This window comes from Oryza brachyantha, chromosome 1 (genome assembly GCF_000231095.2).
Source record: "Oryza brachyantha chromosome 1, ObraRS2, whole genome shotgun sequence".
NCBI lineage: Eukaryota > Viridiplantae > Streptophyta > Magnoliopsida > Poales > Poaceae > Oryza > Oryza brachyantha.
Window position 1 is genome coordinate 11706083 of NC_023163.2, and position 17627 is coordinate 11723709.

At 39.3% G+C, this 17627-nt stretch overlaps 1 protein-coding gene and 2 long non-coding RNA genes across 3 annotated transcripts; 1 reads left to right on the forward strand and 2 right to left on the reverse strand.

Annotated features, from left to right (window-relative positions):
• Positions 1–373: 373 nt before the first annotated feature.
• LOC107303462 lies at positions 374–2204 on the reverse strand. The gene is made up of 2 exons (XR_001549435.2): positions 1648–2204; positions 374–612 (listed from the first exon to the last, which is right to left on the reverse strand). It is a non-coding gene; the product is annotated as an uncharacterized LOC107303462 (long non-coding RNA).
• A 1306-nt stretch (positions 2205–3510) lies between these two features.
• On the reverse strand, positions 3511–10554 carry LOC102711118 (peroxidase 24-like). Its single transcript, XM_015837836.2, has 4 exons — positions 10213–10554; positions 9255–9609; positions 5101–5225; positions 3511–4057 (listed from the first exon to the last, which is right to left on the reverse strand). The coding sequence occupies exons 1-4, from the start codon at positions 10468–10470 to the stop codon at positions 3764–3766; spliced, it is 1032 nt and encodes a 343-aa protein (XP_015693322.2). The 5' UTR covers positions 10471–10554; the 3' UTR covers positions 3511–3763.
• A 2725-nt stretch (positions 10555–13279) lies between these two features.
• LOC107305011 lies at positions 13280–13884 on the forward strand. The gene is made up of 3 exons (XR_005810997.1): positions 13280–13361; positions 13454–13535; positions 13631–13884. It is a non-coding gene; the product is annotated as an uncharacterized LOC107305011 (long non-coding RNA).
• The last annotated feature ends 3743 nt before the right edge of the window (positions 13885–17627 follow it).

A 17627-nucleotide genomic window follows, 5' to 3' on the forward strand; every position in this document is an offset into this window, starting at 1 on the left:
GCATCTGTATATACGAATTTTGTCGCACTGTGATTGGGCCAACATGGCTCCTTCCCGTTGCAGAGCTTGGTCACGGTGGGAGGCGACGGAGAGAGGGAGAAAGTCGTCACCGCCACCGCCCTCGCCCTTGACCTGTGGCCGCCGGCCCCCGACACGTCACCCCCAAGATCTGGCGCGGGAACGCAGCGGCCGCTACCGCCCCGGATCTCGACCGGTGATAGCCTCAAAAGCTCGGACCAGGGTGGCGGATGGGCTGGGGCAGTGCAAATCGGGCTAGGGCGGCGGTCGCATCCGTGAACGAGTGCACACTAGTTCCTGTTCGAGTAATGGAGTGTTCGACCGACCAACAGGAAAAAAAAACTAAAAGAAAAAATAGAACCAAAAAAAATAAATAAAAATTGATGGTTGCCAAGCGTATGTGTCGTACGCTCGACTCTACAGATTTTTCCGTTAGGGGCCGCTACATGCGCATACCACCCATGGTGCTCCTGCACGCCGGGTGCGCCTTCCTTCAACCATTTGGCACGCCTTCCTCTCGGCCATGGACGCGCGCGCGTGCTTGGCTCCCCGATGTGGGACTAAACTTGATCATCGTTTCGCTTCCTCTCTTATCTGCAAACCAACCATTTTTTTTTTATCAGAGAAGGGTATTTTACTTGGCCTCTATATCCACTCGAATATATGCAGCCAATTTTTTTATTTCAGAAATTTTGGAAACTTAGTCCAAGTAGAGGATCTAGCCACTCAAATACCCAATCTAAAATTCATGCTCCTATGATGCTACTCAGGTCACTGTAACTATTAGGCTATATGCCCTTTCACATCTGCAAACTAACCATGGGCCCTTATGCCAGCCCGACGCATCACTCCGCACATATACTAATGCATATCCTTTGGTGCGGTGGTACGACGCATTATATACTGTCTTTGGTTTATTATTCGAAGTTAATGACTTTTGGATATATGTGGTCTTATTTAAAAAAATTTATACAATATATAAAACTATAATTTATGTTTAAATTTTCTTTAGTAATAAATCAAACCATAATAACATAATTAATATTTATATATATTTTAAATAAAATGAATATTGAAACAAGTCAACGACGTCAAATAAAAAACGAAAGAATTTATACCAATAAATCTGAACATGAATATAAAATGAATACATTGATTCATGGATAAATCCGAGAAAAAATGTATATAGAACAAACGGAGAGTACTTCATAGTAAAAACATACCCTAAGAGAATTACACCTTTGCTGCTTTGTACGCACATGCGTAGCGGGCCGCTGTATGAGTATATAGGGTGTATTTGGTTGCTCGTATTATTCTGGCTTGGCCCATCCCTCCTATCGAGGATGAGTCGCCTTGGCTATAGAGATACAAATGCAGTTATTTGGTTCTTTGCATCATCCCTGGCCAGCACAAGAATGTGTTTGGTTGACCGTACGGTAATTATGGTTGAGCAGCGATTTTGTTTGATTGATTGCATATACTAAATGTATGGGACCTATACATTTTTATTGGTTGAGATGCCAAATTAAATTTTTTGCCCCAAATTTAGAAGACTCAATGTAGCACAAATTCACACACACATGTATATAACCATGAAAAATATATAAAAGAAAAAAATAAAATATATACGACAGCGGGGCGACGCAGCATCAAGCATGGAGAAGGGAGAATCTCGACGGCAGTGACGGTGGATCTTGGCACTGGGCACGACTGTGTCGGCCGCCAACTGTAGTGGCGACATCTCTGGAGATGGGCGCGCCTATGGTGGCCACTGACGGGAGCAGCGATGATGGATCTAGAGACGGGCGCGCGGCGGCCGATCTGGAGAGGGGCATGGCGGCGAATCTAACGCGACGTCGAGCAGTGGCGGCAGCCTTGAGCGGAGGGCGACAAAGATGACCCGGCTGTTAGCTTTGTCCAGGAGTCACTCCCTCACCACACACGCGAGGAAGAATAACAATAGCGACAAACATAGACTTTGCAACGACGAACACCCCGGCCTGTATGTTGGCTTTATTTCACTGAAGATGGACTTGACTCTAGCTACTTACATCGGAGGAGCACAGGGGCTACTTATACACCAGGGACACACCAAGAGCTAACCACCACGCCGTCCGCAGCGCCACCTTCCGCAGGACTCGCTTGACATCGTCGTGAGCCGCACGCTCGCCCGGATGATGCGGCTTCCACCTGCCCACGCACACCACTCCCCTGAAGGCTAGCTAACTAACTATTGCTTGCATATGCATGCAGCCGGCAAACCAACAAACTAATGCGTGCATATGCAACCAACTCGCATCTAACAAGCAATCCATGCAGCCACACACTCGCGAACACGACTCGATCAAACTAACAGAACGCAACACACGCGCACACCAGCGACGCACGCGGTTCGCACACATCCATGACAAGCTTATGGCTAACACCGGCATCGAGCGGAGGTGGCGGCGATGACATGGGGTCAAGCGGCGGTGGCAGGCAGAGATGACACGACAATGGTGGAGGATGCATGTGCGGGTGCAGCGGCGTGCTGGGCTGGTGCAGCCTCTCGCACGCGCTCGGCCCAGCTGAGCAGCAACAATCAGATGAAGCATTCCTCTAGAGCCTGGCTACGGAGTACTTTTTGCACACGCTCCTGGTTGGAACCTCCATGCAATCAACCAAACACAAAAAAAACTTGTATATGCAGGTGCAGGCCAAGTCTAATGCAGGCAACCAAACACCCCATAGCAATCGCTCCGTACTCGTACCCTGTAGTGAGCATGCGCCGTGCGAGATTTAAAACTTACACGTACGACACACATATGTTGCCAACTGATGACCGAATCGATCTTGCCCATGTCGTCACTTGATTGTCGTATGGTTGACACGTGTGCTGCCACATGTGCATAATAGCAATAGCAATGGTCCAACGACACATTTAAAAAAAATAATTTATAAATAAAAAAATTATCAGGAGAGGGTGTACATTGTACATGCATGGTTATATTGGGAAACTGCTGATTTCCTACTAGCTGCAAAGAAAAAAAATAGTTTTCTTTCCCGAGGATTGGATTAATCTGTCTCCCATGGGCAATATCATCATAATGTACATTTTTTACTATTCTTTGAAAACTGTGATATATATATATATATATATAAAATCTCTTTTTTTTTCTCCAAGAGGGTTTAGGTGATTGGACAACACCCATCGGAGTATCTTTCGAGAGAGATACTAAAATAAATAGTTTAAAAACCACTTACAATGAAAAAGAACAGTTCATTCTGCTTACTACTGATGTTTTCTCTTCAAAAGTTACCATTTGCAACCAGGTTGCATTGGAAAATCCTTTGTGCTCGGGACAATTGTACAAACATGCTCCAGAAACACACAAACACACAAGGCCTCTAGGTGGTCCCTGAACATATTCATATTCATTAAGTTCATAATAGTCCACAAAAATATGAAAAAAACGCGTTATTTCTTCATTTAAAATTATTTTTTTATTGGTGGGAGAATTTTTAGTCTGGTAGAGATTTTTATATCGATGGTAATAAATAAAGAGTACCGTAGTCAAGCTCTTGATTTTACCAAATACAGCATTACAACATTTTACAATTATTGTTACTACGATACAAGTATCATACAACAATTATATAATGGTTGTTGGGGGATGCAACGTACGACATGTTTAATGCTTTGCATCATTTAGCGCTACATTGAAGTAATTTTGAAGGAAGGCAGGCTCGACGGCGATGGCATGCACTAGGAGTTGACGGCGCTGCACCTCTTCCTGATCTGGCCGCTGCCGCCGGTGAGCACGCCGATCTGGCCCATGCGCTTGATGGAGTTCTTGAAGTGGTCGAGGAAGACGTCCGGGTCCTGCAGCTTGTCAACGAGCGCGGCGGCGCGGCCGTCGGTGAGCAGCGCGGCGTCGGAGGTGAACATCCCCTGCCGCGCCCTCAGGTTGACGAAGTAGTGGCTGTCGAACGAGAGGCTGCTGCCGGGGTCCATCGCCACCACCGTCGAGTTGTCGTTCCGGTTACGCCTGCACTGCCCCTGCACATACATGTACCACACACAAAAATCTCATATACTCCTTCCATGCCTTTCGTATTATATACGAGATGTTTTGATTGTTTTTAAAGGTAAAGTTCTTTAAATTTCGATTAAATTTATAGAATAATATAGTAACATTTATAATACTACCTAGTTACGGCCTTATTTTCTTGCTCAAATTAAGTACGAGTGAAACAACTTATTAACTATTAAAAATAATTTGTGGATAAAACTTTTTATATGCTTGTTCTTATGTATCTAAAAACAATGGTTGAAAAATAAATTAGATAAATCTCCACCAAATCAACTTCAAATTTAACATTAAACTTAGCTTATAAGCATAAGTGGAAATATTGTTACTTAGTTTCAATAAATAGAACAGTCAATATAGTTGTTTTATGTCGAAATTTTCTACGTTTTTCCATAGATGTGGTCTATTTTTTAAAAATAACTTTAAAAAAATTAAATATCTTATAATATAAAAAGGAGGAAGTATATTTTTGATGAGTATCTTTGTAGTGATTTGTGCTCCCTTTGTTTTTTATTTAACACCATTACTTTTAATATCATTTCTCTTATTCATTTTTTTTAATTCTTTACAAAATATAAGTCACGTTTAAGGTCAAATAAAACCAAATGTAATGATAAAATAAATAAGACGAATAATCATACATGCATGTAAGAAGCCAAAAATGTTAATGGATAAAACATACTTTGTGCAAAGTTTAATGATAAATCAAATAAAAATTAACTAATAATTATATAATTTTTTAATTAGACGAACAATCAAACCTGCGTACAAAAGTCAATGGCATTAAAAAAAATTTGCACTGTCTCCCATTGATTTTAAGTCTACTAACAATGTAAAAAGTCATTCTACTAGTTAATATGGTTTAGATTATGTATATTGGCATAGATAGTAAAAGCACCTTACTTTTATATTTTGATGTGCCTTTTGCAGTAATCTTCTGAACTTTGCAAGGCATGATGGCACCAATGAAGAGATTAGGTACTATTAATCCGAATAAGTTAGCCCTAGTTACCTGGAGGAATCTTGCGTAGGATGGGTTGAGGGACGGGTCGACGTCGCTCGGGTTGTTCTTGCCGGTGAAGTTGAAAAGCCTGGAGCTGAACAGGTTGCAGTGCCCGATTCCGATTGTATGCCCACCTATATATGTTAATCACATTAATTGTGAATGCTCGTTTTATCATTAATCACCTAGATTTAATTTAATTGCAGATTGAATTAATGCTGCGAGGACATTCTCAACTCAATGACTAGAATGATGTCTATAGTATTAAATAAGTCACCACATAGGATGAAAAATAACGTGGCAAGTGAGTAAATGAGGAAAGAGAATAAAACCATGTCTTGCATGAGACATGGTTTCTACACAACATCTAAGATATCATGTGAGATAAGTAGCATTAAATTTAAGTGTGAAACAGTGGTGTTTGCATTAGATGAGTAATGTCTAGTACTAGTTTCTTGATGATGGGAAGTTTATATAAACCATATCTAGTGTTATGGGGGTTAGGAATGTCCTGATAGCTGACAGGTAGGTCGTCGGTCGCTCCAAGTTTATCAATCATGCAAATGCAATCCTGCCTATTCTGGGGACACAATAGCTAGATACCGGAATAAATACACATATAGAATTCTGGGGACAGCAAATTTCAACCAAATAAGGCATTAGAATTCTTCGCTTGATTTTTGCTTTGATAGCTAGCTAATTAAGGTGTTGTTTGTTTTCATAAGTCATAGGACTAAAAATCAGTCCTACGACTAAATCATAAGTTTTTTTTTAATCCTATCCTGTTTGTTAGAGGGACTAAAAGGGACTAAAACCTCATTAAATGATCTATTCAATAGTACACAATACACACATAGCTATCGGACTAGAGCAGTGAGTATGTATGCTATAGGCCTTTAGTCCTTTTTAGCATCTTCCTCAGGGACATAGGGGGTGTTTGTTTCTAGGGGCTAAACTTTAGCTCCTAGGACATCGAATGTTTGGACACTTATTATAGAGAGTAACATAAACTATTAATAAAACCTATCTATAATCTTGGACTAATTCACGGGACGAATCTAATAAGCCTAATTAATCCATGATTAGTCTATGTGATGCTATAGTAATATTTGCTAATTATGAATTAATTAGGCTCAAAAAATTCGTCTTGTAGATTAGCTCTCATTTGTAAAATTAATTTTTTATTAGTCTATGTTTAATACTTTAAATTAGTGTCCAAATATCCGATGTGATATGTGGCTAAAAAGTTTAGCATCATCTAAACAACCTCTTATGGACCTATGTAGTTTGTCTCTATTAGTCCCCCTTGTTTGGTATTTTAAGAGCTAAAAAGACTAAAGTGGAGAGACTTATGGATTAGCCCCTCCAAACAACATCCCCTAGGCAACCGCTGTCCTTTGGATGGGCCTTTTGGCTAGCCTATAAAACGGCTTTACTAGCCTACCCAAATTTGTCCCCTTGATTAATTAGTATAAGTTTGACTCAACATCTTATTTTAAATTTTTATGTAAATATGTAAAATTATAAATCATGGTTAAATTGACTAGAGTAATAAATCAATTATAAGAAAATAATTATTAAATATATATTTTCTAATCAGATGAACGGTCAACCATAAATCTAAAAGTCAATAGCGTTAATTAAAAAAAGCCGAGGCAGTCATCTGTTTAATTATACTCGACAGACAAATCATCTGTTTATGCGACATCAGTTTACATGTTATTTTTGAAATCATTTATTGTAAAGTACTATTAGCCCTAGAGCCAACTCTAAAAATAAGGAAAACACCTCGTCTAAAGATAAGAAAAATACCTCATCTAAAAATAAGAAAAACACCTTATCTATCCACAAATATAAGTATTTGTAGATATTATTTTAAAGAGATTAAGAATATAGCGAGTAGATTTTAATATACCCGCTAAATAATAAAACACCTCATTGTCTCGCATATCCGTATTTCCAAGGTGAAGTTGCATGCATATAAGAACAAAACAAACACCATGTATCAAGTTTGCATGCATGGTGATGTGTGCGATATCCATTCAATATGAAAACAAAATCGAAGAGACGCTTGCTACACGTAGATCAACTATGGAAAAACTAAAAACCTAATATATAGAACAATTATGGACGGAGAGAGTAATTCATATTTGAATTTAATGTTATCCATATCGCATTACTATCTTAGGTGTCGTATAGAAACTATATCTCTTGCAAGACATGTGATTTTATTCACTTCCTTCATTTAACACACCTTCTATCATACGTGATAAACTCATTTAATTTTATGAATAATTAACTTTCTAATAATTGTATTGTTAATGTTCTTAGAGAAATTTTAATGCAATACACTAGTTATGATTTCTATATACTCTATATCATAAAAATATATTAGGCACCACTCTTGTAATGCAAATATTACCAATATACATTTAAATTTAATACTGCTCACATCTCATTATATCTTGGATATTGCGTAGAAACATGTCTTATGCAAATTTATTGCTTTTTCTTTCTTTATTTGTTTTTCACGTTCTTTTGTTATCTCTTTCAATTTTATAAACATCGATCATCATAATCATAATCATTGTACCGTGAACACCCACCTGCACCTCCATTAAAATCTCATCTGGAGTCTTTGCCTGAAGTTGTTTTGTTGGCTGGGATTGATTTGTTATCATTATTTTTTCTATTAACTACTAAAGCTAAATCTATCCAATCTGGTGGCTGTATCTTCTTACTGTTTTGGCTCACGTAGTCACATGCACATTAACTGGACATGCATGCATGTCGCTTGTGCAGATGTTAAATTCTTTTGCCATCACCGACAAATTCTTTTGCCGTCACCGACAATTATGTCATTTTCAGCTGGGCGATACCTAGAGATATGGAGCGGTTGTTTTCGTATTAACTACGAAAACAGTTGTTATGTTTAATTAAGTAACATGTTTCACACCCATACAACTGCACATGCACGTCGCTATGTGTCATCGACTTATGACTTTCTCTTATTTTCTTTTTTCATAAAGAAGCTTCAAGTAAATCTGTAAAAGTTTCTTAAGAAAAATGTCATGGACAAGAAGAACTTGGGTAAACCGAGTACATATAATTTAAAAAAATCATAATGAAACAATTAATTTTTGGGACAGAAGAAAAGGTAAATGAAGAAATCAATCCAAATAATGATTAGTTCCTGTAGCTGCACGCGGATAATTCCAAACCGAACCAACGAAACAGTGAAGCAATCAAACGGATTGTTTCTTCCTTCAGTTAGCACGTAGTCGTGTACGATATGATGTTAGGTACACTCGCCGGCAGTTTTTTCATTTTAACGCCATTAAATTTTATATCTATACTGACTATTCATGTTACTCAAATTCCTGTCTAAATATGTAAAACTATGTCATGCTTAACGTTTATGTAATAATAAATCAAATCACAGTAACATAATTAATAATCGTACAAATTTTTAAATAATATAAATAATAAAATGTAAAAAAATTCAATTATGTCGAACAACTAAAAGCAGGGGAATTACAATGTACTAAGAGCATCCCCAACAGTTCATCTAAATTTGGTCATTCGTATCTTTATTTGGATGATCATCTAAAACACTTTTATCCTCTATATCCCTTTGTACTTCAGCATATCATCTATATATGGCATCATCTATATCTATTTGGAGGATTGGAGAGATAACATCTAAATATAGAGTTTCTCCTCCTAATATGGATGACATCCAAAATTTTTTTGATGATGAGATAGATGTTCTGCTAGAGCTCAACTTTTACTCTTCATCCTCTAGCTCTAGGATGGAGGATGGGATGGATGAGAGCATCCTAAATTTGATATCTCTATCTTCATTTAGTCATCTAAAATAGTTTCATCCATCATGTCTCTTTGTACTCTATCGGATCATCCATATATGACATACTCTATATTTTTTCGAGGATGGGGAGAGATCATTTAACTATAAAGTTTCTTTTTTAATACGGATGACGTCCAAAATAGATAATAAGATGACTGATCTGTTAGAGCTTAATTTGTAGTTTTTATCCTTTATTTTTAGGATAAAGATGAGATTAGATAAGCTATTGGGATGGTCTTAACAGACAAGCCAGAGCTAGCATGAATGATTAGCTAAAGCTAGCTAGCGTACGTACCAGAGAGGACGACGAGGTCCTGGAGGGCGAGGCCCTTGGCGGAGAAGTTGGCGAGGAGGACGGGGAAGGCGGAGGATGGGGCGGGGATGTCGGCGAGCGCCTCCTGGTCGCTGGACACGGTGCCGTCGCGCCGCCCCGTCTCCACCTCCCACAGCGCCGCCCCGTACTGGTACGACACCGAGTCCCGCGCCGCCAGCGCCAGCACGTCCGCGCACGACACCACGCCGGGGCACTCCCGCTCCACCGCCGCCTTCACCTCCTCGATCACCTCGAACCCGCCCAGCGACAGGTTCGGCGCCGCGTTCTTCTCCGCCGTCCCGCTCGCCGAATCCAGCAGCACCGACGCGTCGCACCCCTATCCATCCATCCATCCATCCGTATTTACCGTACGTACAAGTGTTACAACGATTAACACGGGTGATGCATACTCTCTCGGTCAAGTAGTTGATAGGTACCATAGCAAATTTGAATATGAAATCATATATGTGAGTCTAGGACCTAGATAATACCTTATTTTTAAAGATACGATAAAACATTAATATGTTCTGGTTTTCTTTAGATTTATATAAACGCTACCGAATTTAGACACACATGTAAAAGATATATGTTGGGCCATAGATGAACGTAGATATGGCTATAATATATCTTATAATGAAATGGAGGTATTACTTCTTCCTTAAATGTTTGACACCGTTGACTTTTTAGACATGTTTGACTATTCGTCTTATTCAAAAAATTTATACTAATTATTTTTATATCATTTCATTTATTGTTAAATATACTTTTATGCATATATATAGCTTTACATATTTGACGAAAAATTTTTAATAAGACAAATAGTTAAACGTTTATAAAAAAATTAACGGTGTTAAATATTTAGGGACGGAGGTACTATTACTTATTCGTTCATTTCGTTGGATATATCGATTATATATATGGTTTACGTAGGCGTGCGTACCCTGACGAAGCAGTCGTGGAAGAACATGCGGAGGAACTTGGCGGCGAGCTCCGGGTTGCCGGCGACGCGGTTCCACACCACCCTCCGCGCGATGTCCTCCGCCTTGGGGCAGCTCTTCTTGTAGAACCCCTTCTTCAGCCCGGCCGCCTGCGCCGCCGCAGTGCCGCTGCTGCCGGCGAAGACCACCACCACCGCGGCGGCGGCGGCGACCAAGCGAAGCAAAGCCAGTTTGTTGCCTTCCTGCTTCTTCGTCACCATTTTGCCAGCAGCTTTTGCTATATCACTCGACTATATATTTTGCTCTCCTCTCAACGGTGAGAGTTGTGGCCGTCCGTCAGCTAAGCTCACCGAGCTAATATAGCTTTTTTGGACTCGTCAGCTATATATATATAGCCAACCGACGTATGTGTATGTAATCTATATACGCGTATATATACTGGGGTACTAATATATCATTAGACTGACATGATAACAAAGAAAATAAATAAACAGTTTTGCTACTTGTTAGTTATCTAATTTTCTTTTCGAGTATACCAATCACTTGAAACTTGCACAAGCCTAAGTTGCAAAACTAGTGCAGCTTTAGTATCCATATACATTACATAGTTTTAGGATTTTTTAAAGGTACTTTTGATTGTGAGCCATTCATTGCTAGCTTTGATCTAACGGATCTGATTTTATTATACTACACCAATAATATGTGTAGTATAAATTCTATAACGATAAAATTAGAACTAAAATATATAACTATACGATAAATTGTGCGTTATATATCATGTTAAATAGGTAAATTGATACTTATATCTTACCCATGTTTTAAATAAAATATTTAATATACTTATAAAAACACATAGACATATCTAAATTTTACTACACTACTACCCCTATTAGTAGAAGGGTCCTGTAATATATTGTCCTAGTTTTTTTAAGTGAATATTGTCCTAGTTTTAGGGGCAATGATCAACTCAAAAGTATAATTTTCTACATTTAGGATGGAACATTTGTCTGTTTCACCGCAATTTAGAAATACATATATATGGATATAAAAAGAAGCCAGCTGATAGTTAGCTCTACACCCATGCAAGTCACCAGAATTATTTTTAATGCAAGTGTTGATCAGAGTCTGCAGATCTTGTCATGGGATTAATGTGAGCATATTTCAGATTACAGATAGATGTGCTGACTTTATCAGCAGTGCTGGCAACCACCGGCCGGGACTATTAAGAGGGGATAATCATGATACGACGTCAACATTTCAACGCCTCCTAAGCAAGAATCTGCTAATAATTCCGTTAATCTGAACGTACAAAGCCACCATGCTTGCCTTCAATGATACTCCACTTTACTTAGCTTAGGTGTTGAATGTCATGACCGGAGTTTTACCTTAGCCAAATATTAATTAAATAATACATTAAAAATAATTTGTTGATTAAAGTTTAAGAGAAAACATCATATAAATTAATTTAATTAATTGGAAGCTTTTCGGAACATTCTAAAATATCCCGAAAGCATTTTAAATTATTAACAGGATTTAATTTTGAATTGCAGTCAATAAAATTTGCTTAAATAAATTAAATAAAAATCAGCAAAATTGCAGGTAATATCTTTTTCTTTTCTTTTTCCCTTTTTCCTTCCCTCCTTTTTCCTTTCGTTTTCCCCTATTCCTTTGTTTCTTTCTCTTTTTTCTCCCTTTCCTTTCTCTTCTTTAGGGGTGTTAACGGAGCGGATTCGGACGGACAGTAGTCAAACCATATCCTAAATAATAATTTTTAAGCGGATGCGGAGCAGACACAGATCTTTTCGGATACAGATGCGGATACTGATTGTTGCGGATGTCGGAAATGGTGCGGAGTCGGTGCGGAGTCGGCTCGGAAACGGATTGTTCTAACCGGATATTATATGTACATATAATCGATACATTGTCATTCAATATTGGATGGAAAATACTTAGGCTATTGATGGGCTTTTGATTGAGTGCTTTATGGACAAAAACTCGGATTATCCGCCAAAATGACTATCGGATTATCCGGTAAAAAAACGATAATCCGCATCCACCGGATATTAACGATACCATATCCGTATCCAAATCCGCAACTCAATATCGGAATCCGACTCCATATCTGCCGGATAGTTGCAAACCCCTACCACGTCCTCAATTTAAGCGGATTCGGATCGGATCGGATCGAATATTATCCGATCTGTTAACACCCCTACTCTTCTTCCTTCCTTCTCCTCCACCTGCGGCCTACATGCCTCCCTTCTCCCTGGCTGCACTCCCCCTTCCCCCTCCCCTATGTGCGATCTCCCTTCCCCTTCTTCCTCTCTGTCGCACATTTTCCCCTTCCTTGATGTGCGCACAAATCTCTCTCCCTCATGCCAAAAATAAATCCCTACATATTAGGACTCTATTTCCTATTCCATTGAGACTCAATCAATTCCTTTTATAGGAGATGAATTCTTAGTTTATCCCTAGTTTCCTTTTTAATAGCGAATCGTTAAGTCTGAACTCTTTTATATACGTTACACGTTTTATCCTAAACAAACAAACGAAATCTCACTACTTCAAATTTCATTGTCCAGGATGCAATTCCACGAAGCTGATAGAACTAGAACATCGGTTGGATACCTTGATCCAACAAGAATATGCAGAACACAACACACCGTTGAGCTGAGAGGTGATTGCGCTGAATTGGCTGACAAGACCCTCTAAGAAAAGAAAGACTATGTGCAGAAATTGCACAACAGGAAAAAGCTGAAAGTTGCACATTACCTGGCACTAGCAATGTTGGCCCACGTCGACAAAGATGTCTTAATGGTCCCCTACGCATTGAAGTAAGTTCTCTGTAATTTATGTTAAACTAATAGTTCTTTTTAGATTTTTCTATCTCTAATTAGCCTCTTTTAAATGCAGTTGATCATATCGTTGGACTTCGCACAGTATGACAAGGATACATTTATTTAATTTCCCACTATTTTTAATTTGTAAGTGGTAAACATTTCATTAATATAAATTGTTTGTGTCTACCGGTCTTCATGTACAGAATAAACAATTGTTTTCTTCAAATAGAGCACACAAGTACTACCGCAAAAGAGGCGGTCCAATACAAGATCCGTCCAAGAAGAAGTTATTCGTCAGGACTGGCTGGCCGGTACTAACATATATTTACTAATAATATAATTTATCGAACATTACGTACTTCATTATGTGTACTGAGATCCGTCTCTCGTAATTATATCCCAGTGTCACAAACAACCACCAGGAACCAACTTATGCAGATATTATGTGTGCAAAATGCTCATAGTCACCAGGTACCAGTAACCGCGTAAGTCGGCGACCTGTTGTTTACAAATAAAACCAGCTAGCATGCACACACATCTCACTTAGTACCCTAGCTTCTATGTTCCTTTCTATACGCAGATCCCGCAAATCCCCCATCCTGCAGAACGATTCAACGACAAGACAATCTAGAACGTGGGGGCTGACCTCTGCCGATTCATTCGTCATGATATCTGCAATGCAAGAGGTCTGTTCTATGATAAGGAGAGTGAACTTGCTTTGGACGACAAATTTAAATCTCTCAGAGAGTGGGAGAAAGAACATATGTAATGACATATACACTAATTATACATTTGATTGTTCAACCGTCGCATATGTAACATTACTTTCGTATGTAATTAAAGTACACATTTCGTTATATATTTCATGTTTGTTTTAGTAATAACAGAGTAATGTTATATATTTCATGTTTGTTTTAGTAATAACAGAAATCCTACTGTCTCATATGCTTACTGTTCCGAAATACGATAATAAATATCTCAATAATTTAATATTAAAGACGAGACACATCTCCCAAAAGGATAGAATAAATATTAAATTTGCTATTCGGACATGGATTTTCTCATGCGATTTACCTAACATACCGCATGCAAAAATAACCTTTCGTATGTACGCAGCCGCATAGGAAAATCCTTGTCCACATGCGAAAATCCATCTTCGCGTGTGGTCCATGTACGCAATTGCATGGGAAAATCCTTTTTCGCATGTGGTCGTCTTTTCGCGCATGCGGGCAGGGAAAATAGATTCGGCCTGCATGCGAAAATGATTTCTGTAGTAGTGAGCCATCTGATATTACAAAAGATGATTTTAGTCGTTTGATTGAAAGAATGATGAGCGAAGGATATAGAACGAGTAAAATCAGTTGGTGCACTGTAGGGCAAGAAGGTTGGCGTAGAGAATTAATAGTTTAGTGCATTGCAATTTAGCAATTATGCGGGCCACGTTTGGACCATTTTTGAAAGAAAATTATTTTTATTTCAAATTGTTGCACGAAAGAAAAGTAGAAGGTGGACCCTACATGGGATCTGGACGAAAGAAAATTTTGGCTATAATGGACTTTCATTTGCGTGGAAACAACGCCATGAGCCTTTCACTGGAATGAAATAGTTATCTTCTATTTTTTAATTAATTAAATTCTTGTCATGTCCATTAAAAAATCTAATGATATGTAATTAAAGGACAACTGAGAATGGCATACATACCTGAATTAGCATTGCTTCCTTTTGTTTCATCACCGCCCCCGGCCGCATCGCTTTCCCGTACACGTTTAGTCATAAGTAACTTGTGTCGGCCATGTGGTCAGGCATGCATATATAGTACGGAGTAGTATCAATTGTAAACACATATCGAAGGGACGGTGCAATTAATCCGCTTGTTGTTGAACGGGTGTTGTCTGTGACGTGTAGCATGCAGGCGCCAGATATCGATCGAGGTTGTGGTGTGGCGTGGATCAAAACGAACGAACCCTTTGCTCCTAACACCACACGTACGTAGTCAACCAGCTTGATCACTTATAGCAGTATTTGTCGCCCAGTTGTCATTAATTAGGCCTGATCGATCGACTTTTAATTAATCGGTAGCTGGGTGGTGTGAGACACAGTGCACGTACCGGTCGGTACACGATCGATCGATATGATCCAAATAACGCAAGTACATATTCGATCTTCGCCCATCATCCACGAAGGCTGGTGACTTGTGGTTGAAGCCATGTGGGTGCATATAATACATTGTATGTAGGGGTCGGGGGGCGGGGGCAATTAAGTTGTGGAGCGTGACGGGAGATCGAGATGCATGATTATTGTTGGGGCTTTTGCATGCGTTGCCCCTTGCATCATGAGGCGCGCGTCGTCCATATTCATGCACGTACTGTTCGACCGGTTGGCATGCATGCAGGTCGATGGCTCTGCAGGCAGGCAGATGATGATCCACTACGTACAAGTGTCGATCGGCAAGCGTACGTACGTATAGCTAGCGTGCCATCTCGATCGATCCATGTCAATCGGTGCATGCGTGCTAGCTTGCATTGCGCTGTCTATCTAATGCTTGGCTCTCGTACGTGGGGCGCGCGGTGTCGGTCTCGCTCCCCCTCCCCGTCCCCGCGGAGGACGGCTGGCTGGTGAAGATGAGGCCACGCCCACGCATGCATGGCAGTTGATGAGTCGGCTAGCTGTCTCTCGTACGTGCTCGCGGCGCGTGGTTCCATCACCGTACGTTGCCGGTCGTCGCAACGACCATCCTCCCTCTGAGGTGTACCCCATCTTGCCTTGACATGCCAATGGGGGCGTGCGTATGACATGAAACCCCACGGGTTTTTACGAGTTATATATATGATCTAATTCTTATATATATCTGTAGATCTACTAAAAGGCAAAAATTATTATCCGTTGGATATGTATATGTTCTTTAGTCATCCATACCCAATAACCCATTGGTAAAAATGACTCACACACGGAGCCTCTTTTTACATCGATTGTACAAAAAATATTATTTAGTTTCTTCAGTTGAAATAGTGGTTCTATTATTTGTCCCTTTCTTTTCAATTTAATTTTAAAATCATTGTTATCTAACATAAAACATAATTTTGATAGTTGGTTGTTATAATCATCAAATTGTCGTGTAAAAATCACAAGTATTCTAAGTTAATGGTAGTGTATAGGTACCCATCACCCGCATGGCTACGGGTATAAAGAGAATCTTCTGCCTACTAGCAGGTATGGATATATAGGAGCAGAAAATTTTAATTACTACAAATATGGGTATGGGGTAACAACCCAGTGGGTATATATCCATTGTCATCTCGATTCTAGCCTCAACACTCGTGCAGTGTCCGAGAAACCCAAAAAGCCCATACGCACGCCTATTTTTTTATGGGCTTAAATCGGATCACCTTTCAAATGTTGGGTCGTCCCACAATTTTAGTATCAGGATGCGCGACATGTGAAACCAGCTCGTTCAAGAAAAGTTCATATTACCTCTCTCAACTATAGCCATAGTTTGCACTCTCACAAATTTTTTTATTCAATGCCATTAACTTTTGGACCTACGTTCACTAATAGTCTATTCATTTTTTTCAAATATGCAAAATTACAAGTCATGCTTAAAGTGTCTTTAATAATAAACCTAATCATAACAATCTAAATAGTTATGTAAACTTTTTTAAGTAAGACGAATGGCTCAGTAGCGTTAATAAAAAAGTGGAGGGATTAATTTGTCTCTTCACCACAATCAGCTCTATCTTTTGCTTTTGATTATGCTTATAAGACAATCAAAAATTCAATCTTAATTTTAGAATAGATTTTAGGGGTTTTCATTGTTTCTAGCTTTTAGATCAGTAATAACACCTATATATAAAAGTTTTATTATTAATAATTTTTATTTATGAATTTATCGTTTACCTTTTTCCCCGAAAGAGACAATGTCACGCCCTAACCCTAGGAACCCCCTAGGTCGGGCCTGTGCTCTAGGAGATCTTCCCTCACACAACCAACACACATGTCTTTTAAATGACTTCCCGGTCGGTCACCCATCCCAAGATTGCTCTAGGCCAAGCACACTTAACCTTGGAGTTCTTTTGAGATAAGCTTCCGGAAAAGTTGCAACTTGTTGGTATGAGTATCTATCAAATCCTATTAAGGCTTGGGCTGGGATGTTACAGACAAACAATACCCCAATACCATATAGTACCTCCGTCATGTATTAACTCCCTCCTTTGGTGGTACACGTGGTGCTTGTTTTTTGTCCGATGCGTCCATTCCTTTTTCCTCCTTGCTGTTCCAGCCTCACACCGAGGAGATAGCCACAACGACAACCGTCACCACCATCCTAGTCGATCTCTCGCATCAATAGCCTCAATCTAGACGTGCACGGCAGATCAGGAATTCCTAATTAAGACTCTATTTGGTTCATGAAAAGAAAAAAAGTGGACATCACATCAGGTGTTTTATCGGATATCGGAAGGGATTTTCGGATACGAATGAAAAAACTAATTTCATAACTCGACTGAAAACCACAAGACGAATTTATTAAGCCAATTAATCTGCCATTAGCACATATTGGTACTGTAGCACTTATGGCTAAT